The sequence below is a fragment of the Cornus florida genome, unplaced genomic scaffold (assembly GCF_030987335.1).
Source record: "Cornus florida cultivar Cherokee Brave unplaced genomic scaffold, ASM3098733v1 CherokeeBrave_3.0.0_Hap2_Chr02, whole genome shotgun sequence".
Lineage (NCBI taxonomy): Eukaryota > Viridiplantae > Streptophyta > Magnoliopsida > Cornales > Cornaceae > Cornus > Cornus florida.
In genome coordinates this window covers 26,419,495-26,444,413 of record NW_026775572.1, presented here as the reverse complement: position 1 = coordinate 26,444,413, position 24,919 = coordinate 26,419,495, and the positions used below count along the sequence as shown (strand labels likewise).

Sequence of the window (24,919 nt, the reverse complement as noted above, 5' to 3'; positions counted from 1 at the left end):
ATAAAACACGATTTAAATAATTAAATAAATTTCATAATTATCCTTGTTAAATTAGGGGTATTACACAGGCTCTTTATGCTTGGAGCCAGCTCCAAACACCCGGAGTCTGCTCTATGAGTGTGGGAGCCGGATCCACTTCCATTGAGTCGGCTCTCCCCTCCTTTGAGAGCCTCCGTTCCAGTTTCAGTCCGTTTCAGCTCGTCTGCTCCATCTTCGGCCATTCTAACTCCTCTGTTTCTCTTTAATACTGACCCTAAGAGTCCTATTAATTCCCAGTAGCATCCCAATAGTTTGTTTACAGTAGTTGGAATCAATTACAAAGGTTAAAATTGCTACAGACTTAACATGCTTAAAGAAACGAAACTGAACCAATCATGCACGAACTGTAACAGAATTTATTTCAACACATACAGATCATCAATATAGCATATCATAAACATGTAAAACTTAGTAAATGATTAATTAAACTCTAGAGACTATCTAGGTGCACAGAACACGAGCCAACGGGAAAGAGGAAGAAAAGAACTTGCTTGTGATTTCAGTTATGAAATCTCAACGTCGTTTCTAAGGTTCCGGCAATCACTGAATCCCTGCAAGCCTCCTATGGTTCTGGTTTAATCCACCACAACCCTTCCTTGGTCCTCTCTGGTTTCCTCCTTGACAACCCTTACGGTGCTTTGTTCTCTCTACCCTCTGTTTTTACAGAACTAACTTTACGTTTATGTGCTATGTGTTATGATCGTAAACCCTAAGCTAAAACATAATAATGTATTTATAGGCTTAACACTAAAACCCTAATCCTTATAATATTAGAGACAGAGCCCTAATGTAAACCTTAGTCGGCCCATAAAGTAGCCTAAGTTATAGTATAGGTCGGTTAAATATACGTGAATTGTAATTTAAAGCTATAACCGTAACTTAAATTTAATAACCTAATTTTAACATTACAAGAATTATATTAAAACAATGAATTACAAATAAAAATAATACCATTAACAATTAAAGAAAATAGCACACAATAATTAAACAATTTAAATAAGTCACATAATTCACCTAAAAATAATTAAATCAATTTAATTCAAATATCAATTAATAAATGTAAATAAAAAATTAAACCAGCAAAATTAACAATTTAAACAAAATAAAAATGCAATAAACTAAAAATTAAAATGTCGAGAATATCTTTTTAAAAGTAGGGGAATTACATTTATGGCCAACCCTGCACCGAGATTGAAGTCATCAGTTAAAGACTTTGACGATGACTGTGATTTTGGATGGTGACCCAGATAAGCCGGTTGCAATTGAGAATGATAAGGCGGGTGAGTCGAATTATGCTTGTTTTAATTTCGTTATTGTTTTGTTTTGTTTTATATTAATTTTCTTAAATTAATTTAAGAATTGTTCTGATATTTTTACCGGAGAAGCAAGAATCGCCGGAGGGCATTGCAATTTGTAACCACTGTGCAATTTTATTACGAAATCAACGGGAGACCTGGTGGTGGAGATCAAGCCAGGAAAATCCCCCATTCATGTCTAAAACGTGGCTCTCTCTCTCTCATCTCCGGTCATTGATTCTCTCTCTAACTCTAGCCTAACAGTAACAACCCAAAATCATTTGGTTTTTATTTTGGAAATCAAAATTGAGAGTAAAAATATTAATAAAGTTTAATCTTTATGATCGATGCTTGTTTTAATTCCGTTATTGTTTTGTTTTGTTTTATATTAATTTTCTTAAATTAATTTAAGAATTGATCTATTATTTATACCGGAGAAGCAAGAATCGCCGGCGAAATCCCTCATTCGTGTCTAAAACGTGGCTCTCTCTCTCATCACTAGTCATTGATTCTCTCTCCAACTCTGGCCCAATAGCAACCCCCCAAAATCTAAGGCATCTTCTTCACTTGTAGATATCGAACTGAAATCAATTACTGTAATGGAGTTCTTCTGTAATCCTACTGTAATGGAGTCCTTCTGTAATACTACTAATGGTGGAGAAAACAAGTACATAAATTGAAAATAATAATATACATATATATGTGTGTGTGTGTGACGTCAGCTTATGGGTATTTTAGTAATTTCAGATGCCAAGGAGAGGGTATTTTAGTAATTTTGATAGCTCCGCGGGTGTATTTAACGGTCCGTCACACATAAGGGAGGTCCGTGTAGATTATTTTCATTATTAGGAAGGTGGTTTGTGTAATTTTTGAAACAGCAGGAGAAGTTCTTGTAATTATGGCAAATCATATAGGAGGTTTGTGTAAATTACTCAATATTAAATTATATTTTTTAAATCAAATTTGTTTAGACTTCATTTTATATATTTACTTAATAAACTAACATGCATGGATGAAGCCTTCAACAATATTAAACAATTCATCAATAGCTTAATCCACAAATTTATGCAACTGCGATGAGCCTACAATATATTCTATGGCGTGATAGCACAACTACTTACCTGAGTAAGTGATAACAATGGAGAAGGAATTCAAGCGTCGAAGAAGCTTAATGGTTGACATTTAGAACTTCTATAATTTTTCTTATTTTAACCTCGAATAAGACTTATTTTAATTGATAATTGATTTGCTTAGTAGGTAAATTATTTTATTTATAAATGATTTAAAATATCTCGACTTTTTTACTTTTAATTAGGAGTGGCAAGTGTGCGAGTTGTATTAGGTTTGGATTGGGTTAAAATGGACGGGTCAAACATGGATCACGATCCATATTCAACCCGTTCAGAACGAGTTGAAAATGGACGAGTAAGAAATGTATAGGATCAACTCGTTATGACCCGTGAATCAATTAATTATTATTTTTTTAACTATTTTAGTATTATTATTATTTTTTAATTATTTAATTAATTTTTAAATAATTTTTATTTTTAAAATTTTTATTTTTTTAATTTTAATTTTTAATTTTTTTTTGAAAGGATTTAAAATTTTATTTAATAACAAATAAAAAAAACTCAAATTCATCGGTATTTATCGACTCGTTTGAGAGAGAGAGAGAAGTGAAAGAAAAAGAAGAAATTTAAAGAGTGAGAAACTAAAAGAGAGGGATAAATGAATTTGAGAGACAGATAAATGAGTTGAGTGTAATATAAAATAGATGTGTGTTGTGTGTTTATTATGTGACGGGTAAAATATGGGTTGAATATAAGTATTTATATTCAACCCATCTTGACCATCAAATTAAGTGGTTAAAAATTACTCAACCTATTTTTGACCCATTTTAAATATGGTTCACCCAAAATCATTAAAAAGTGGACGAATATGAGCGGGTTGATAAGTTGTGACTCATTTTGCCACTTCTACTTTTAATAATATTCAGTAATATAAATATAGATATATAAGTAAGCTCTGTAGCACTGTAGGCATAACGACGTCAGTGGTGACCTACGATTAAGTTTTTGAAGTCACGTTTTCTTAACTTGAATGGTGCAAGTGTTATGAGATGTGCTTTAAAAAAAACATATATTAGTAAGCTATGTTGATTTTTAATTGTTTCGATTGCCGGTTAGAAAAACTCTTTTATTAATATTTTCAGATTTTCATGTCGGTTTTAGAAATTTAACTATATATATATATATATATATATTTTTTTTTTTTGGAACTGAAATCTATCCAATCATTTTGTCAACAAATGTTTAAAAAAAAGATTTACCAAAAAAAAAAAAAAATTATTAATAAAAGGGAAAAATTTCAAGAAGTCATCTCTGTCGCTTTCCAGCTTACCAGCTTATTTCTGACAAGCGGACTCTTCCACGTTTCAAATCTTGTCCTCCTGTGTATCTTTCTGCTTTCATCTCAACACTTCCTGATTCCTTCTCCCACCCACACACATATTCACACACTCTTCCCAGAAACTAGGGTTTCAGGTCCATCTATGGATTGCTCAAACTCGATTGGGAGCTCCGATTCACCATACGAGCTTTTGCTCAGGGCGCTCTCTCTCATACCCATATCTCACTACCTGTTTGGATTTTTATTCATTTTTCTATCATTCCTCTATAACTTTCTTGAAATGCATATTCTTCAAGATATATTCACGGGCTTTAGAGGACAACCCGTCTCATTGACCTTCAATTCTTGCTCTGAGGTGTATCAAGAAGTCGCTTCCAAGTGCCGAATTCTTCACGGAAGGTCACGCTTGTAAAACCATCGTAATTGGAACTTATATTGCTTGCTTTTGAAAACTGATTTGTAGGATAGTTATGATGATGATTTACTGTGGAATCTTGTTATTGCTTTTGAATTCAGATGATGTGGATATTAAATATTGTTATTCCTATTTATAACACCCATGGAATAATTGACATAATTTGAGCTTTAGTTATTACTTTGAACGTGAAAGTTTGTGGTTTTGTGATATGTTTTCGTTATTTTTTTGTTTTTAAAAATATTTAGAAAAGTGATGCATTGTTTCAAGGTCCTAGTTTACACTTTCCAAATCATTTGGTCTTATGCGTTTTTAAGGTATTGTTGAAGGCTCTAATTTTACTTTTCAAAACTTACGATACAAATTGTGTTGCAAATTTTGGTTTCATGGTACCATGTTCAAGCAACTACAACATGTATAATCTGATTAGAAGTTTTGTTTGTTAATTTCCAATTTGAATCACATGCTTTTCCTATGCTTGTTTTTGTGTCCTTCTTTGCTTGTATAATAATCATGATATAGTTTTGAAATATGGATGTTAAATATTTTTCATAAATTGATAAAACAGTAGGGTATAATTCAATGTCTCTGGAACTTGCATTACAAGATATGTGGTTATGATTTTATGTACAAGAACTAGAGCAATCATGGTCTGATGTGGAGTTGCAGTTCTTAATTTCGTGTCATTGATTTTATTATTTATCATTTCATTTAATGGTTAATTAATATAATTTAGAGTTCTTATTTTATAAATTCGTATTTTGGGGAAATTTTTTTTTTTTTTTTGTGGGTAATTTATTACGGGCTTCGTGGTGTTGGTTTATTTATTAGAATAATTATGATTAAACTTGGAGTTATTAGAGTTTCTGTGAATATCTTGAAGTCACCATAATGTGCTTTTGTGGTGTTGGTTTATTTATTTCGGTAATTTGCTCATATATTGGCTTCAAAATTTGCAGTTTTTTTTTATTTTTTATTTGTGTCATTTCTTCTTTTTATTCCATAAAATTCTTAGATGGCTTAAACTCAACTCAACTCAACTCAACTCGAATAAGCCTTCTCTCAACTATTTGGTGTCGACTACATGATATTGTTTTGCCGTTCCACTCTAAGGCCATATCATCAATGCCATTCCACTCTATCTGAGGTCATAACACTTGCTGTCTTATCTATATGAAATTGCTTATAATTTAATTAGAAGATGAATTTCTTATTTTTGGAATTTGGATGCAGACATTTTATATACATTCTATTAATTAGTTCTCCTTCTGTCTAATGTTGCAGGTATATGGCTACACCATGGCTCACTAGTCCTCATCTTCAGACTGCTTTTCTGTGCTTCTTTGGCAGGCCTCCTGTTTTCAGCTATAGGAGGTTGATGTGATTGATTTCTCTTTGTTCATTGTTTTCTATTTTTGCATTAACATGGATGCAGTGTTTTATGCTAGTGGTTCTTTTCTAATGACTTTTTCTTCTGTTTTGTCTGTGTTTTCTCCCTGGAGCAGTTTATCTAACCCTTTGTGTTTTCTCCTTCTGTCTGTGTTTTCATGTTTTTCTATTTATATGAAAGCTGTATTGCCCTTAGTTTCTTTATAAGAAGTCTGCATTGGTAAGTGAAAATAAGATCTGCTATTCTCGTTGTAAAGATAAGGTGCAACACAATATTTTCCCTTCATTTTATAGGCAATATATGTGGGATATTGATGCAACAAGATATTGTTAGGCTATTACAACAAATTTTAAAAGAATAATACATGGATAAGGCGAGGACAATGACAATGTATAAAAATTAATAATTTATCAGCTTATGTATGGCATCTGTTTTGTGAATGTATGTGTGTAAAATATTAAAAATAATTGCTGGTCAATTTATTTGTTTATATGCATATGTTTGTGAATGTATGTGTATGAAATTTTAAAAATAATTGCTGGGCATTTTAGACACATGTTTTATTAATTGTAAACAAAATATTGATCTCCCTCCTACAAGACTGAAATATTCCCTTTTGGGATTTTTAGTTTTTCTGGGAAAGTGCCATTTAATTTATAATGTGCTGGATGCTTGCCACCCAAAAGCTTAAGTCGTTGGGTGGTGCTGCCTCTCCATCCTCATCAGACATGGCAAGACCTCTGTGACAATAAGCTCATTAGTCTTGCCGATTATTGTCCCTATGTTCCTTGTTACTCGTCTAATCTTTTTGTCTCTCTGTTATTTTTAGCTGTACTATTATCATTGGAATTCATTATAAAGATTTGACATAGTTTTATGATTGTCTGTCTACCTTACACCAACCCATCTTTTACATAGTTTCATCTTTTCCAGATTTGAAATCTTCTGTGCATATGAAAAAAAGGAGCTTCCAGCTCATTGTTGCTTCATATATTTAGCAAGTAGGGTGAGTTTTAAAGGCATGCACCAAATCCAGATGAGCTTTTACACAGTGTAATTAAGATGTGAAGTATTCTTTCCTCTTCTATGCGAGTCCCTGTGACCCTATTTTCCTCTCTCCTCCTCGAGTAAATGAATGCTATTTTATGAAAGCATTAACACTCTGCTCCAACTCGAGGTGGAATTTTGTAATAAAGTGATCATTAACACTTATTTCTTCTAATTGAATAATCTTATTCGTCTTTTGCTATAAAAACTTTCAATACTAAATTGGCATTTAATATCTTGCTATACATAAGAAGTAATATGGGATTGATCTCTACTTTTGGAGGATAAGCAATTATGTAGAATGAAAAAAATTTATTCTGTATTTTATATTTAATAGTATTTAGCTTGTACTAATGTATTATTGTTCGCAGACAGCTATTTCATATGTCTGATGGTGGAACAATAGCTTTGGATTGGCTGATGAATTCTGATGGTAAATTGCTCATTCTTTATTTTGTTTTGGATTAATTATTATATGATTATATAACTTGAAATGGTTACTTTTACTTTATTTGTGTTTTTTTCTTTGTCTTTTTCTTTGGGTATGATGGAGGGTCAAAGCCCTATGAAATTATGGACATTGGATTGCATACTCACTAGTGCTGCAACTTGGGCGGGCTAACCCGAGTCCGACCCAAAGCCAACCTGAATCTTTTTCAGACTTGGATAGTGCTGTTTAGAATTTGGTCAAGGCTTGGGATGGAAAGGAGGGACACAAATTCATTTGAGTCCGGGCTCAGGTTCATATGTTGGGCTACCTGAAGCCCATCCCAAATTACCTAAGTGGACAAACCTGATTGTGTAGAATATCAGTTTTCCAACTCTATTTGTTTAGTTCACCTTCATGGCTCACCTCATGGGATGGAAAGGAGGGACACAAATTCATTTGAGTCCGGGCTCAGGTTCATATGTTGGGCTACCTGAAGCCCATCCCAAATTACCTAAGTGGACAAATCTGATTGTGTAGAATATCAGTTTTCCAACTCTATTTGTTTAGTTCACCTTCATGGCTCACCTCAAGGCTGCACCTCTCTCTCTCTCTCGTTGCTGCTGCATGCTGCACAAATCCTCACCTCCCTCTCTCTCACTTGGCCATTGTGAATTTGTGGCACTGCACAAACCCTAACTCAAGCCTTATCAGAGGGTAGATTAGTTGCCATCATTGCCTAACCTACGGTTAGAACCCTTGGTCTGGCTTGGGTTGGGATGCTTATACCTTGAGTTGAGCTTGGGTAAACCTCTCAACCCGCCCAAGTTACAGCCCTAATTGGCTAATCCCCCATAAATAGCGGTCGCCAAAAGAGATTAAAAAACCATTGAGGGGTCCCCCATAAGCTGTCTACCCTGAGGCTCTTTCGATTGCATGGCCTGCGAGTCACTCAACACAATTATTTTGCTTCTGATAATTGTGAGTGATCTCACAGTCCCACTTTCTTCCATAGGAGCCCCCTTCACAACTGAGCCAGAGTCCCCTGGGATGACACACCAAAGATGAGTTAAAGACAATATCCCTAATAGTTTCTACCCTTTTTTTTTTTTTTTTTTGTTTAAGTGCTCATTTCACCTTTCCTTTATTTAATTGTTAGCATATTAAGTTGTATGACATGATTCTTAATATCAAGAGTATTGGACATCGGTTATTGGTCATATGATGTGACCTGGTAGTAGATAAAATTTGGAGGAGTTAGGAAGAATATGCATCCCGATGCCAATTTTTTTTTTTTGGATACTTATGACATGGCTTGATGGGACATTCAACACTTGTCAAGGTGGAGAAATGTGAAGAAAGAGAGATGCTTTTCATTTGAACTACCTTAGAACTTCATAGATCATTGAGTTGGTTTTGTTGCATTCCAAATGCTTTTGTGGTTTGTATTAAAATCTAATTTGATATGGAAATTGTTATGACAAACGCAACGAACACAAGTAGAACCAAGAATCACGATAGAAAAGTAAACACGCCACACAAAGAACACAAATATTTATACGTGGTTCGGCAATAGCCTACGTCCACGGTTGGGATCCGGGGAAAGTTTTCACTATGTGAAAAATCGAAGATTACAAGTTTTCAACCCCTCACTCTGTTTCTGTACGAATTTCAGAGTCTTTCTCTTATACCACTCCAAACCCTAAGTGCCCTTATATATCGGGTTACAAGAGACTAATTAGGTCCACGACCCAAGAGCATAAAACGGGTCAAACATTTGGTGGGCTTGGGCCCACACAAAGCTCATCCAACGGGTAATCGGGTCATAAGTGGGTCGCGTTAATTCGGGCCACAATATCACAGAAATCATAATATAATAAATTGTATTAGGTATTTACTAGTGTGTCTTTTTGTGCTTCACTGATCACATATACTTGTTAAATAATACACAATTTGTTGCAGTGTCTTTATTAATACTCTCTTTAATTGCATTATAGTTTATACTATTACTTTAAACTTTAAATGGGTTTGATTTTGGAGTAATCTTCTGTTGATATTAGACAAAGTCCAGATTAAAAATTGCACAAAAACTGGAGTATATTTTTAGTATTTCTGTAGTTAGTTTGTAACATAGTTTAACACATGTTTCTAAGGTTGCTCACCTATGCATGTTTATGGTTTACATAATGTGCTGATTCTTGCATTCCTTTAATAGTCGGGGATGTATATATATATTTTTCATATAGAGAGGATTATGATTTCTATTTAGCTTTTATATCCGATATTTGCAGTTCCTGAAGCTGCCTTGCAAGTGAGCAGGGCCATTCTTGAAGATGATAAAACCCCTATCATAATAGTGATTCCTGGCTTAACAAGCGATTCTGCTTCTGCTGTAAGTTTTCTTTACTTCCCTTCTTTTTCCATTCCTTTTCAATATCTTCAATCTCTTTTTTAAAAAATTGTCCAAGCTTGTTTTGACTATGGTGCGCTAGGAGTATATGTTTGATACTTAAGTTATGGGTTTGTAAGGGTCCAAACTCCGAAGGACTGAAAGGGGAAATGCTGAGTCAAACTGGCGAGACTGAAAACTTACAGGAAAAAAAAGGGATGTAGTTCAGATGGATTAGGGGAGAGAATAAGGCTAAATGGCAGTCAGGGGTCTATGTCTTTACGTCGTGCCAGTATTGCTATATATAATTGTCCTGTCACGTGATGCATGTGACATAGAGACGTGGCATCTTGTAGTTCTGCCACGTGTTCCCTTCTTTCCATCTCTTGGGCACGGGATGAGTGTCCCTTCCCCTAGGATAGGGGTCGAGACTATTTGCTCCTCCTTTCACTAGTACCGCTATCATTTATTTTACGTGTGTAATATATGTGACAGTATATCAAGCATTTAGCTTTCAAGATGGCACAAAATGGCTGGAATGTTGTTGTGAGCAATCATCGGGGACTTGGCGGCATATCAATAACGGTAATATTTTCCTGCTCAAAATCCCCCTGCCCCACCTCTTTCTGTTGAGTAATTTTATTTTTTCAGTATATGAGATGCTAGATTTTACCAGATAATTGATCTGTAACTGTAATAACGTCGGCGTCACAATTAACGTGGACTGAAATAGCCTTACTGCTGCTTTTCCTTATTCCTTGTATGCTTCATGATTTTCTTTTTGAATTTGTATTATGCACCCTGGACTTACTTCTGTCATGATAATGACAAATGATGTAAAGAACTTTGAGGTTTGGTTTGTGCATAGGAAAGGAGAATAGGAAGGGGGGTGGGTGGGAAGAGAAAACAAGAACAGAGAAAGAGGAAGGGAGGGAGTTTAAGATGTTCTTACTGTCCAGATCAAATCTTACTCAATTGCAGAAGGAAGTTTAATTGTATCTCCTACCACTACACTTTTTTTAATGGTTTACAAAATTCTCAAGCTGGTTATTGTACATTTCATATTCCAACAGGCCCAACACATCGTGGAGAGGGAAATTTAACTGCCTTTTGGCTTGGATTTCTGAAAGTTATCATCTAGTTTCCGCAAAGGGAATGTAATTTTTTTTAAGGTCTGAACTTTACCTTTATGTGACTCTTGGGGTATTGGTAGGTGATATGCACAGGAGGTTTTGGGATGGTTTTCCAGCTTTAATATAGCATAAAAAGAGAATTCTGACATGGCTTTGTAGTGGGGATAGAGGTCTAAAGGACAGTATGCAGAGGAGAGAATTCTGCCATGCCTTTGTAATGGGGATAGAGGTCTAAAGGACGGTATATTTAGGAGAAGCTTATGATTATTTATTTCGAGAGGACCATAGTTTTAGGAAGCTGTTTTGGGAAACTACCATAGGAGCCAATTTTTATGGAAAAATAATTTAAAACTCATTTCTTTAACAAAGAAGCATGTGAAATTTTCTTTATTAGAAATTGGAAGAATATATTTTTATTTTTTATTTGTAGTTGGAAAAGAATAACTTTTTTCAAGGCCAGACAATTTTGTGCCGTCATTTTAATTTAAGGGCAAGAATGTGTATAAGCAGATGAAACTCCTATGAAGACCATTGTGTGGTTACACACATTAAAAAGGAGAAAGATCTGAAGTAAGGCAAGGTTTTGTAATTTCCTATAATCATCTTTTAGCACTTGCAACAAGGATAAAGTCATGAAGTAAGACCAAAGTTTATAATGGTCCATGGTCATCTCATAGCACTTGTTAAGTTGGAGGTGTTTATCACACAAACCTTTTTTGATTGCTTTTTATACGTTTCATGTGCAGTTTTTTATGTAGTATAATGCTGGTTTAGCTATCACTCAAAGTTTCTCTGCATATGAATAATGCTTCATATAGAGGTCTCTTTCTTGGTCATGTTTTGGGCAGTCTGATTGCTTCTATAATGCTGGCTGGACGGATGATATACGCAAAGTCATTGACAATATTCATTGCCAATACCCAGAAGCTCCTCTATTTGCTGTAGGAACTAGCATCGGCGCCAATGTTCTGGTAAATAAATTCTATTGTTTGTGTTTCCTTTTTTTTTTTTTTTTTAAAAAAAATCATTTTTCTTTTGTTTTTATGTAGATACTTTTTTCATAAAAAAAAAAAAAAAAAAAAAAAAAAAAAAAAAAATCCCATTTTGGTCCAGGCCCAAAAATACATAAAAATTGGATATGAGAGGGCCTTATATTGATGGAAGTCAAACAGGTCAGAGGAAGAGGTCATCAAACTTCACATTGTGCTGCATCTTCTGGTCTTCTTTGATAGGCGCACTTGCACAAAAAGCATTTAGTGAGAGAAAGGGAGGGAACAAAGGACCAAAATTATTTACTGACAACTTCGACTGACCAAATTTAATTCATCTAAAAATCTTCAAGGAATCCAGCTATTTTTAGTGTTTGATGAGGATGGTTTGAGTTCTTTTTAACAGAACTGAGGCTCATTTGAACATGAGAATCTTGAGGTAGCTCTGTTGATGTCCTCTTGGGGCTCTTCTTCGAGAAGGTGATTCCCAGAGAATGAGTGAGACCAGTGGCTAAAGAAGCTACTTTCAGTAGCTTGGTTAATGCAGACCTCCTGTTGAGTTTTGACTGTTGCAGTCACCCTAAAATCTAAGGGAAACATCCCCTGCCCGTGCGTAAGGGTGAGGGTGATTCGCTTGGTAGCTATGAAATTGTCCCCAATCCTTTCCTGGAAACAATGATGCCGCTGTGAATCTTAAGAATTTAGATGAGTCTAGCTCCAGTTCCAAATATGTGCAAAGGAATGCTAGTTTTAGAGTTCCATGGCATCCAATTCCTCCTGTTTGCTCTAATATGTCAAGGCTTGAAGGGTAAACAGCGGTTCACACTGTGAATTGGCCAGCTAATAATATGATTGACATTTATTATCATTTCAGGTAAAATATCTTGGCGAGGACGGGATAGATACTCCTGTTGTTGGGGCTGCTGCCATTTGTTCTACTTGGGACCTTTTGGTTAGTATTTGATATGGGGATGAAATTTATTACTGACATTCAACTATCTCTGCATCAAAGTCCATGTTTAAAATTACTTTTTATACTTAATATTTTGCACTATAGTCCCACTCTAGTGAGTCGCTGTCCATACTATGTTTTAGTTACAGACTCCTGCACTAAAGTTCACTGTCCGTAGTATGTTTTATTCACACATAGTTTTGGCCTGTTTGGACATGGGTCTTGGTTTCCTTTTTCTTGTTGATGATGATTGGTTGTGCACCCTTGCGACTTAACATGTATTTTCTTGGGCTACTGTTATATGGAAAGATCACAAGTGTTATTAATGAATTGATACAAGAACACTGCGGTAGAAAGAATCGGTATGGGAAGTTATGAATTAGCGTTTGGAGAAATATTTTCATTCTATTCATTTAGTCTTCTTCTTTTGCCTCCTTATGCTTCTTTATTTGATAAAAATTAGAATTTGAAATTTATCATCTGATCAAATTATGAAACTAGCTCACAATTTTATGTTTTTTTGAGTTCCAATATTTATTTGTCATTGATTGCATTCATGAATGTTATTAGGACTATATTACCAAAAAAAAGGAAAAAGAATCTTTCTATTTATGACCTTGCCAGATGATAGTTTACTCTCTTTTGCTCTAAATTGCATTTTTTTTTGGCAGATATGTGACAGATTCATTAATCGCAGGCTTGTACAGAAGTTTTATGACAAAGTTCTAACAATTGGCTTAAAAGGTTATGCCCACTTGTATGTTTGATGACCTTATCAAGTTTTTCATCAGTGAATTTTTGATAATAGTGTTAGTTTTAATGTGGTCATTCTATGTGTAAATCCACTTGATCACTTCAATGGTTCTGTTTTTATTTTGCACCATAGAATTTAGTTTTTGGTGACCAAATCTGAATTTCCTTTGTAGGCACCAGTCCATCTTAGCTCGTCTTGCAGATTGGGAAGGCATTAAAAAGGTCATCTATGTTCTCTTTTCCTCTTGCAACCGTGTCATCTTCTTATGAAAGTAAAGTACATTAAATTGTGGTAAAGAAGTTTTGGAGTAATAATTTTATCAGTGAGTTCCATTATGTGCCAGATTTCAATCAATAAAAACAGTGGCAATTTTGTCGGTAACCATTTTCGTATAAAAATGGGAAATGCCCTAAGTAGTTGCCATCCATCAAGCAAACACAGACAAGACTGAAAAAATAACATATATTTCAGAGCACATCATAAGTTCAGTTGAAAGCTTTTTTTTTTTTCCAAGTACTATGAGAGTTGCTGATGCTTTTGATATTTTGGTAAAACCTTGCGGTCTCTGTTTATTAGGATACACCAATCCTGGTCTCTAATGCAAGACAGTGTGAGGATACAAGTTCTGGCTGGTAAAGAGATATGTACGGTATTGATGAATATGCATCCAAATAGTTTGCTAGGTACTCCCTCTAGTACATATTTTCCAATATTTTGAATAAAGGATTGCATAGGTGTCATAAAATATTATTCAAAATGTGCTAATGATTCACCAAAGACTTGCATAAAACGAATTCATTTTTTGAGCATTAAAGCAGCCATTCCTGTCAGTTTCCTGCTTTTCTCATTCCTTTGTATTTAAAAGTTTCTCCCTGATTGTCCCATGTTAGGGTTTAAATAAGATTAGAGGCTCTAAACTTTGTTCATCAATGATATATGACAACTGAACTAACAGCCTTAATATATATATATACTACTGATAAAAGTCTCTATAGGTATTGCACAATAATAATCCTACTTATACCTTTCATATAATTGAGATCTTATTGATTTTTCTTCAGGTACAAATTCAAAATTTAAGTTTGTAACTTTTTAATCCCAATTGTGACCGTCCAAAATAAGAATTTCTTACAAAATATCGTACTATAAAGATGAGTTGACAACTTTCATTACACGAGATATTTGTAAAAACTACATATTAAAAAGGCATGATTATTATAAAGAAATGGCATATTAGATAGGATAACTTAGGGTCTGTAATGATTTTTCTGGTTCCTCATTGGTCTTTCCAATTAACCACCAAACTCAGTTGCTGATGCACAAACACTGTTATGCATGACTGTATTCTATTTGCCTTTCGTTTTCTGCAATTAGAATATCCATTTTTGTTGCAAAAATACAGAGTAATGAAATGGTCTTTAAAAGTCACAAAAGACATCTATAAACTAAAAAAAAAGAAAAGAATGTGGTTATGTAGCCTAGGATAGCTTTGGGTTTTAAGGGTTTTTCTAATTTGTCTTTGGTATTTTCATATGGCTACTTAACTCAATTGTTGGCCTAATAGGGTATGTTTGTAATTTGCTGCTGTTGTAACTTGAAAACATGAAAGGTTTTGATTTCATGTATTTGTGTCCTCTTTGATCTCTTTATATTGCTACTAACCTCATTTGGTTTCTAAATGAGGAAAGTTTACTCTGCGTTAGAATATAATTAGATTTTCAGGATCCAATTATATTCAGAACCCAAGATCTAACGTTTGGTTGATGAAGAAGTTAGAATTACAAAAGTCTCTATTCGAGCCTTGTGCTGTTTTTCAATTCATTTATCCTAAAGCGTACATGCAAAATGCATGCGGGTCATGAATAGTTTTCAAAACTGTTGTTTTACTTTGTGGGGATAATAAATAAGCATGTTTTATGCTTAGTTTTTTTGGAGGGATGGATTGAGGAAAGATGGAAGGGGAGGGATGGATGAGCCTTCTCATGTTTGGTTGGAAGGAAGGGAAGAGAGGGAGGAAGCAAGGAGAAATGCAGCATCCTTGCTTGCTTTAAGTTTTCTTATCCGTCCAAATTTGGGCGGAAGAGGAGGGAAAGAGTAAATAACTACCTAAATATATAACATACCAATTTTGACCTTTTAAAAAAAAACACTTCTTTTTTATAATTTTATATAATTAGGGTATATTGGTAAAAAGATGTAAAACTCTCCTCTTCCTTCGAATCCTTCCAACCCAAAAAAAAAAAAAATAAGTGTCACACCATCTATCATTTCCACTATTCCTTCCATTCAACCAAACAAAAAGTGAGGTAGATACCTTCCCTTCCCTAGGGATGCCTCATGCATCCCTCTTCCTCTTCCTTCCGTCCATTTTTCCATCACTGCAACCAAACAGAGCATTAGTGAACTTGTGGGTTTCTATGGTTCAAGTTTTGTTTGAGTTTTACTTTTTGGGCACAATAATTAACCATGCTTTAGTGACGTGAATTTCTATGGTTCTAATCAGGGATTGTAGTTTCTACAAGAGTGGTAAACAAAAACCTGTTTTTATAGATCAGTACAAGGGTCCCTAGTCAAGTGATGCCACCAGCATCTGTACAATGCAGCAGGAGGCATGTTCATTGCAAAGGCTAAAAAATAAAAGTTGGACAAATAACAATAGTTTCCATGCTTAAACCACTAAACTTGGAAGTTTGGTTCAGTTTTTGTTTTCAGAGTACTGAATATTTGTAAACTTTATTAAAAATTTTTTGGTTGTCAGTTTTCTGTTTCATGATAACTTTGTTATAAAAAATGTATGTTTTTAGACTATTGTGCTTTATAAGTTTTCTGATAAAGGTATTTTTAAGTGAATAGATTCGAGAGAATTATATGCATGGATTTTAAATAAGATGTAAAGAGTTAAATAATCTGTTACAGAAAGCTTCTAAGTTGCACAATGATCGAGTAAAGATTATTTGACTCTGTTGAAATCTCTTTTATCGGAGTTAATTGGTTTAGGGTCTAATTCCATTTTGTGCTGCAGCAAAAATTGGTTAACTCACCAGATTTGCAAATTATGTATTTATTTTTAATGTGTGTTTGTGGTTTATTTTATTTTATTTTATATAATAAATTTCTTTGGGCATGGGAAGGAAGGGCATCTATGCTAGATATAATTGTTAACCATAGGTATTATAGGCCCAAAGGATTCTGAGGCACCAAGGTCTCTTGAAGTGTTAGTGCAAGGCGCTAGCCTGGGTGATTAAGACAGAAATGCATATTAGTTAGAGTCACAACTTAGCACCGAACACAAACTAAACAATGTTAAAATGTGGAAATTCTTCAGTAATAAACATATCAATTTAATGAGTTAGCTAAACAAATGTACATATATCCTTTCAGTTTGAGTTTGTATATCAGAAATCTAAAGCAATTAAAAATATGCAATACAAAACTAGTTATTCTCTTTCTAAAAAAGAGAGAAAAAAAAAAAATTGTTTTGGCATATCAACTAAGAGTGTTATCCTTTCAGTTGCATATTCCTTAGTTGAATCAAATATCACAAATATGAAATTCTAAAATCATATAAATTTCAAACATATGTTAGTATATTATTAGTTTTATGAATCAAGCTGTAGGCATATTTAAAGAGTAGTCTACCATAAGTATATAATAGAAAACTAAATATCTGATAATATATATATATATAAAATCTGTTATAAATGACAATGACACTGTAGAAATGTCAATTTGGTTGATAGATGAAATAAAGATGGTCTTTTTTAAGCCTTTGCCAAAAAGCATGTGCCTGAGTGCTCTCTGCCCGCCTACCTGAAGAAGTCCTATTTGCAGTAAATTTGGTCGCTTTGATTGTGCTTGATGGGCTTGGGGCTTCTTTAGCAACTTTGGTTTTTACTAACTTCATTGTGTTAGAGAAGTTTATTCTTTCACATTAAGTTTGGATGGTCTTCTCTGCTGGGTATCTTGGTTTATGTGGTTTATTTGGTTGCCATTGTCACATAGGCCATTACCTAGTGTAGGTTTGCATTAGTTGATGGTGCCGAGACAAACTTGATATAGACCCAACTTCTGACACTATTTGCACCACAATGTCATTATTTTGACAATATTTGTTGCCAATGCATGTGGCTTTACTTGAAGACCTTGTGAAAAGAATCAGTCAAGTCTCAAGAAGAATAATGGTGGTGAAAATGGGTCAGATAAATATGATTTCAAATCAAGATAGTCATAGTTGGGATTTTTATATTAAACAAATCACAAAAATAAAGAAATAAAATAAATTAAGGACAAGTATGTAACTTTTAAAATTCACAAAGTTGTTGCCAGTTCTTACCTGAAGGTTGGTGTTCTAATCTTGTTAGTATTAATGAATTAATGGTTTCCTTTCCAACTGTTATTGTTGCCAGTACTTACCTGAAGGATGGTGTTCTCAGCTTGTTAGTATTAATTAGTTAATGGTTTTCCTTCCAATCGTGAGGGGCTTTTCATTCTCTTAAGCTTTTGTTTTTGTAGAACTTGCTTGCAGTCAATGAATTGTTGTATTAAGGATGTATATCATACTTGATATGCGCTTATGCATTTATTAATCAAATAATACTTAGTTGATGATTTATGTATTGCTAAATTGGAGGTCCATTATTTAAACTCTTCTATTCCCACTAATGTGATCTTCTGGTTTACCTTCCTTGTGCTCCAACAGTCACGTTCAGTTCGAGACTTTGACACTTATGCCACTTGCCTTGTTGGAAAATTTGAGGTAATAATCCACAACTTATTTTCACTTTTTCAACTGATTTACTGAAGATACTTCTCTGTTTGCCAGACAGTGGATACATACTACAGGCATTGTAGCAGTGCTGCTTTTGTGGGAAATGTAATGGTGCCGCTACTCTGCATCAGTGCCTTAGACGATCCAGTCTGTACAATGGAGGCCATTCCTTGGGATGAATGCAGGTATGGAGTCCTCAAATTTCATTTTACAAAATTTATCTCATCTTGAAATATTCTTTGGTTTTTGAGTCATCAAATTACTGAATTGCATTCACTTTCAACCGATAGGGAAAAAAATAATTACATTTTAGTTGAGGAAAGAGTTAAATCATGTTTAGGAAGAAACGTTAGAAATATTGACTTAATATCTAGATGAAGTACGGATTTTGATTTCTACATATTTTATGTACCATTATTCGACAAATATTACTTTTTTTTTTTAACACTCCCTCGGATGGATGGAACTGAAAATATCTGTTTGCCAGTTTGTCATGAATATATATACACACACTAATATAGAGCCAAAAATTAGCTATTGTTGGACAGAGAATTTTCAAGACCTATTCACCCTTCCACCCCTTTTTCTAGGCCTTATTTGGAACTTTAAGTGTCGTAAATATTTGCAACTGTGAATCATTGATGATAAACTTACACCATCAAGCAGGTTGCATACAGATGTTACTCTAAAAGAATCTTATTCAACAAGAAGATGTAAGAGTAAGGGTATCACAATACCCGCCGGGGTCATGAGGCAGTACCTGGGGAGCTTTTACCAAAGCTTCGTGGACGGTTACGAGGGGCCATAGAACCAGTTGGCCCTTCTCCCATGCCATAATCCAGGAGCGTGGAACGGGCCTTAGGGAACTGGGCAATGGAAGCCTAGCCCATGACTCCGACACATGGCAGGCCCCATCTATGCATGGAGAGCTCACTGTGTGCTAGGACTAGTGGCAGGCCCATGGCAGTATCCTAGACACGACCTCTCTTCATAATTAAGTCACTGTGGAACATAGTGAGTTAGTGAGTCAACCATGAAATTTATAACAGGCATGTGAACCACCATCCATCCTGGTCTTGAACCATGGAATGACTCATGATGGTCCACCCTGGCTCACACCAAGTGACATGAGGCTCCCAGGATCACTTTTGTAGCTCGCCTTGTAGTCGTGAGAGCTGGCATGGCATTTTGGCGGGAATCTAGAGAGGGCTAGTGGATTGGAGGACACTCAGACAAGAATGGGGGATACGCTGCAAGATGCAACTTGAGAGGAGAAGGATTCCATCGAAAGAGTTCACGGACTCATCTTTTTTTCTAAGTATTTGCTCTAATCCTCCCCTCTTCTTCACCACTCTTCTCTTGTTGATTTGTTGTGATATATCTACTTCAGTCCATAAGCAACCTTGCTCACCCACAGAAGAAAACCTGAAAGTCTGATTCAAGTCTCGCATTAGTTTTTAATGCATTGTAAGAAAAAAGACTTGTTGGGCAATGGACTAAAGCAATGTTGCCTGTCTGTGGACTGTGGAGTGCTATCAGTTAAAGATGGTGAAAAGCAGAATGGGTACCCCTCTGGTACAATGTGGAATATTGACACGGAGTATCCCAAAATATTATGAATATTTGAATCTATGGGTAGATTCATAGATAAAGAGTATATTTAGTGATATTTGAAAATATTTATGTTAAATTCATCAAATTTTATTTATTATAGTTTTATTTCATATGAATCTTACACAGTACATACAAAATATCATAACACCTTACAATATTGAATTACTATATTCTCAAGAACGTTTATGATGTTGTCTGAGCAACTGACGCGGTATGATTTTTGTAGGGCGAACAAGAATATCATCTTAGCTACCACATCTCATGGAGGACACCTAGCATATTTCGAGGGGACAACTGCAAAGAGCCTGTGGTAATTTATTTATTTTCAGACTATTTGTGTGGAACTTCTACTGAATTCATTTCAAGATTACTGTGAGTTTACTTCTATGTCCACTTTGGAGCCCCCATGATAGAGATCAATGGCAGACATCTTTAACGATATACAAAAGGCGCAAAAAGGAATGTTATAAGGCTCAAGCCTTAATTCGGCACATGCTAGATGATGGGGGGTCCACTAGGAGAATAATTGGGGGGATTTTGTCAAATTGCATAATTATGGTAGTTTGCATCAATTACGATCAAATTGCATCGGTCAGTATTAATTACTTTTATTATGCTAGTGTCTGATTACTTCAATTATGGGGGTAATTCTAGAGTTAAATATTGATTACCTCAATTACGGGGTGATTACTTTTATTATGCTATAGAGTCAACTTTTTTCCTCAATTATGGGGTTATCTCAAGGTCAAGTTGCTATAAGAAGGGTATGATGTAAACTTGGTGAGCCAATCAATGAATGACTAAAAAATATCCTTTGAGATTTCTTTATGAGTGATTCACAAATTCTGAGGGTGTGAGGCCTTCTCTAGGTGTGATACCTAGGCCCTGTTGGAGTGATTCCAATAGGTTTTTGTTTTCTGTTGGTGTGATGCCAATAGATTTTTTCTTATTTTCAAATCCTTTATCTCTCTTGAACCATAATCTCTCTTGTACCATAATTTCTCTGACCCTGTTGTTGTGATGCCAGTAGGCAGCTCTTATTCTATTTTCCTTGATTTCCTACATTTCTACTATCAAACCTCCAAATTTCAGCCCTAGTTATTTGAACTTTCAACCTCTGAATTCTGCAAGTTCTTAACTATTTAAGGCTGCTCCCTTGTCCTACATCACCCCATCTATGAATTGTGAAGTAACTTTCCAAGGCTCATTGTTGTTATGCTGCCATGTTCAGTAATAAATTAGGGGCATGCATTCAAGTGGTGAGATGTTGCTTTATGAACATTCAATGGAAATGGAATTAGTAGGGAGATTGTAAGTTTGCGGGGCGCGCGCCGGGGGGGGGGTTGCGCATTTACTCTTATTGCCAGATGCCATTAAGAAGAGTTGTGAAGCATGTATAGCACCTGCATACATAGACATGCATGCATATTTTGAGTTTCATGTTGTCACGTCAGAATTTTTGTTGAGCATCCATTAAAGACCATAACCTGTGGTCGGGTGCTCGGAGGAGAAGACTGATCTTTGACATTTTTGCACAAAATTTGGCTTCCTTGCACTTATCAGCTAGATCTTTTACCTTTGCAACTAGCAATGGGCTCTTTCTGGCTGGTACATCCATTTGTGAAGTCGTTTATCAGCCACTAATCTGTGTTTTTGTTGAAGTTATGTGCCCTGCTCTTTTCTGATATCTAATTGTCCATATCAATAAACATGGTTTATTTTCTCTATCCTTTGCAGGTGGGTTAGAGCCGTTGATGAATTCCTCAGTGTTCTACATTCTAGTTCGTTAATCCACCGAAAAAAGGAGGTGCATAAACGTTGACTATCCTCTTGTTCGCTTTTGAAATGTAGCAAAAATAATATGGAATTTACTCAAATTATGTGCATGTGATGAACTAAGCAGGGAGCATTTGATGCATGTGCCTCATTATGAGTATCTCAAGCTTCATAATTTACCAATGACTTTTATGCTTTTTGATGAACCAAAACAAACGTCTCTAATTGTGTGTGTGCTATATAGAAGCCTTTTATCTGTGTTCCTATCTGGCATTTACAGCTCAGATATCGTGAAAAGATGTCACAAATTGAGCCCAATTATTGAAAGTGTATTATGATGATAATATGGTCTTAAACCAGCTGGCTTAAACCTTTCTCTTGGATTTTAAAAAAATTTCATTTATAATAATTAAGTTGGTGCTGTATAGTCATCCGATCTATCTTCTATCATTTATATCTCACAGTGGGACCAATTTATTACTATCATACTCGACTTGCAAGTTATTTGTGCAAGAAATGATAGTTTCTTGCTGAGGTTTGCTTACTCGTTTAAGATTTTCTTTTATAGTTTAATGAAATCATAGTGTGTTATTTTATTCTTTCATATAGTTGAAGCATAAAATATTTAGGAAAAATTCTATCATAAGGATTTCATTTCCACATCTGGCCAATCATCAAAAGTTACATGGTTTGATTTTTTGTATTGCAGATGCAAATTCCCTCCTCTGTTGGCCCTCTAGAATCTTCAATTGATCAGGGTCCATATGTAAATGTCATGAATGATGGGATGGTGACTGCACTGGGCAATGGGCAAACAACAAGTTTAGAAGACACACACAATGAGAATATGGTTCAGCGGGAAAAGGACGACGATATGTTTTCAGCTACACGAGCGAACAATCATATGACAGGGGAAGAGACTGGAGAAGAGATGCATTTGACAAGTGATACTGCTCAGCCCTCTAAACATGATATTGACAGTGCAGTTGCTCCTGTAAGAAGATGCGTGGACCAGCTTTCACGACAGAGTAGCAAATCAATATGGCTGCTTGTGTACATTGCTGTGATAACGACTTGGCCACTCGTTGGTTCAGCTCTTCTGATGTTCTTAAAGAAAAAGTTCAGAAATGTGTTACCTGCAATGATGCAGAGAAGGTAGTATTCATTGCTATGTAGCTTTAAATGCAAAGCATACACATGATGAATCCACTATTTCTTGGTGATGGAAGAAGATCATTCTTGGAAGCGCTCCAAGGACCAGAAAAAAAAAAAAAAAAAAAAAATTATATATACGTGCATCAAATTCTTGAATAAATTGGATTTGGAATAACCCATTTGTACTCTTTGTATACTGTTGGATATTAGTCGTGATTAATAATACAGAATGAATATAGAGTGTTACCAAACAATTAAGACCATATAGTGAATTTAAAGTGTTACCAAACAATTAAGACCATATAGTTTAATGCTAAACCAATTATCAGTTTGCAAACACTGTTCTTGTAAGTATTAGCACATATATGTGTTGTGCGTAAAAATTGCTAGGTTTTTCTATTTGAAAGCGTCCAAGATATTCACATACTCGGTTTTTCTATTTGAAAGCGTCCGGTTTAACCAGGGTTGGTCCAACAGATGGACAGTTGTCCATCACGAGAGCCACCGGCAAAGCATCTACCTGATCTGTGAAATTGAGCATTAAGAAAAAAGTTGGTACCGAGTTGGAAACACACCACATGAATGATAATTTAGCCAAAAAAGTTTTTCCCATTCTGTTTTGTGTAGCCCATGTCTTTTTGCAAAATCCACACCGTATTCTCCAAAACTGAGCTAGAAGGCTCTTGTTAGCCTCTTTGAACCTTATCTCATCCACTTCTCTGTCCATAAGGAACACGAAACGTCAAAAATCAACTCCGAGTACGAAGAGTGAGGTTACGTGAAGAAAAATAGAGAAAAAGAAAAAGGAGAAAAATGACCAAGTGATCCTCAAATAAGTTTAACTCAAAACTCTCATTTTCTTTCAAAGATTCATAATTTTTCTTATGGGACCTATTTTCATCTCAGATTTTAGAGGTTGTCAGGATATTTTCCTCCAAAGGAAATTTATTGAGAGATGACGCAAAACTGATATACTCACTCCTTCTTTATAATCAGATATTCACATTTTAAATTATTTTATCATTTGGCGCGAGATTCTTCTAGACTATTAAGCCTATTATAAAAGGAACGATACGAAACTCAATCTTTCTAGATTGAATTTGGGTTTATGGTTGGCAACCCTTCGCATTTGAGCTGTGCAACTGAATCATAGGTTCACAAAAAAAGCCTGGTAGATATGACACACGCTTTCAGTAATTTAGGACCAGTGATGTGATGCTCCTTCATCTTTAGGACCAGTGACATGGTGCTCCTTCATGTTTGCAATTGCCAATGTTAATTTATGGTTTCCAAATGATTTGGATCTCAATATCTCCGCCTCCATCGTTTTGCTGCGTTTGGCCTTTGTTTTTTGTTTTTAGTTTTTCCCTCCTGCGAGCTTCTTGTCAAAGCATTTTGAACTGCGCTTCTGTTTTAGATCGTGCCTTCAATTTAAGACCGTTAATAATTTCTCATTGTGCAATTTCTCATGTTTGCACAAAATTCGTGGCTGTTAAAAGAAAAAAATATTCTACCTGACATCAATAAAACCACATACAGTAGTAGATAAGAGTATCAACATGCGTCCGAATACTCAAGCAAAGGCATGGTACTAACAGATCTGGGATAACCAAAATACAAGTGTGAGAGTGGGAATGAGGGGTAGATCCAAATAGATAGAAGAAACAATATTAAAATCGTTTTGCGATGTATAGTACAACATTGTCTCACGCATAGGAGGTTGCGCCATGTAGGTGAGACGCGGGCATTGTGAAGTATTCTTGGGAGGTGTAGACAACATGATTCTAGAGTTTTTTAAAATTGTGAAAGTTGTAAAGTATTCTAGAAAGTTATACTAATGTGTAGAATAGAGAGAATATTTTAAAAGAAGAAAATAGTTATATAGGTTTGTAAATATCTAAAAAAAACTGTTATATAGAGAATTAATTTTAACCATCGATAATAATGCATCCAGGTGTTTATTAGGGAGGAGATGCCTACAAATAGGGTAGAGGTTACGTGTAGCCAACAAGTTCTATAGTTAGTATAGAGGTTAGAAGAGAAGTGTGAGACATGGGAAAATATTTTAATCAATATATTCAGTTGTAATGGAAAATATTTTAATTCAATACCGTGGCTGTCACTTATTAGAAGTTGACATGTCATATTGAGACATGGGAAAATATTTTAATCAATATATTCAGTTGTAATGGAAAATATTTTAATTCAATACCGTGGCTGTCACTTATTAGAAGTTGACGTGGCATATTGACAAGTCAATATGACCCTAGCCAAATTCTCCGTGGCAATTTGAAAAGTTAAAAGTCTCGAAAGATCAAACTTCGAGTGCCTCAAGCTCTAGCATCGCTCCAGGTCCATCAAGCCTCG

The 24,919-nt window shown here is 35.0% G+C and overlaps 1 protein-coding gene across 6 annotated transcripts; it reads left to right on the top strand.

Annotated features, from left to right (window-relative positions):
• Window positions 1-3,760: 3,760 nt before the first annotated feature.
• Window positions 3,761-23,312, top strand: LOC132294392 (embryogenesis-associated protein EMB8-like). 6 transcript variants are annotated; one of them, XM_059792232.1, is made up of 15 exons: window positions 4,014-4,142; window positions 5,174-5,305; window positions 5,443-5,532; window positions 6,967-7,028; window positions 9,314-9,414; window positions 9,907-9,996; window positions 11,393-11,515; window positions 12,408-12,485; window positions 13,157-13,242; window positions 13,412-13,460; window positions 17,939-17,995; window positions 18,062-18,192; window positions 19,848-19,931; window positions 21,359-21,428; window positions 22,107-23,308. In XM_059792232.1, the coding sequence occupies exons 3-15, from the start codon at window positions 5,447-5,449 to the stop codon at window positions 22,554-22,556; spliced, it is 1,467 nt and encodes a 488-aa protein (XP_059648215.1). In that variant the 5' UTR covers window positions 4,014-4,142; window positions 5,174-5,305; window positions 5,443-5,446; the 3' UTR covers window positions 22,557-23,308. The 6 variants fall into 6 exon arrangements, with proteins under 6 accessions (XP_059648212.1, XP_059648213.1, XP_059648214.1 ...); XM_059792229.1 differs by lacking the exon at window positions 5,174-5,305 and having other exon boundaries at window positions 3,761-4,151; window positions 22,107-23,312; XM_059792230.1 differs by lacking the exon at window positions 5,174-5,305 and having other exon boundaries at window positions 3,761-4,142; window positions 22,107-23,310.
• Window positions 23,313-24,919: the final 1,607 nt, after the last annotated feature.

What these genes read in the sequence shown, in the direction of transcription:
- LOC132294392 (XM_059792229.1), top strand. Translation starts at nt 3,886, where the DNA reads ATGGATTGCTCAAACTCGATTGGGAGCTCCGATTCACCATACGAGCTT. An exon ending in CTTCACGGAAGGTCACGCTT is followed by an intron (nt 4,152 to 5,442) that starts GTAAAACCATCG and finishes CTAATGTTGCAG; the next exon opens with GTATATGGCTACACCATGGC. An exon ending in ATTGGGAAGGCATTAAAAAG is followed by an intron (nt 13,461 to 17,938) that starts GTCATCTATGTT and finishes GTGCTCCAACAG; the next exon opens with TCACGTTCAGTTCGAGACTT.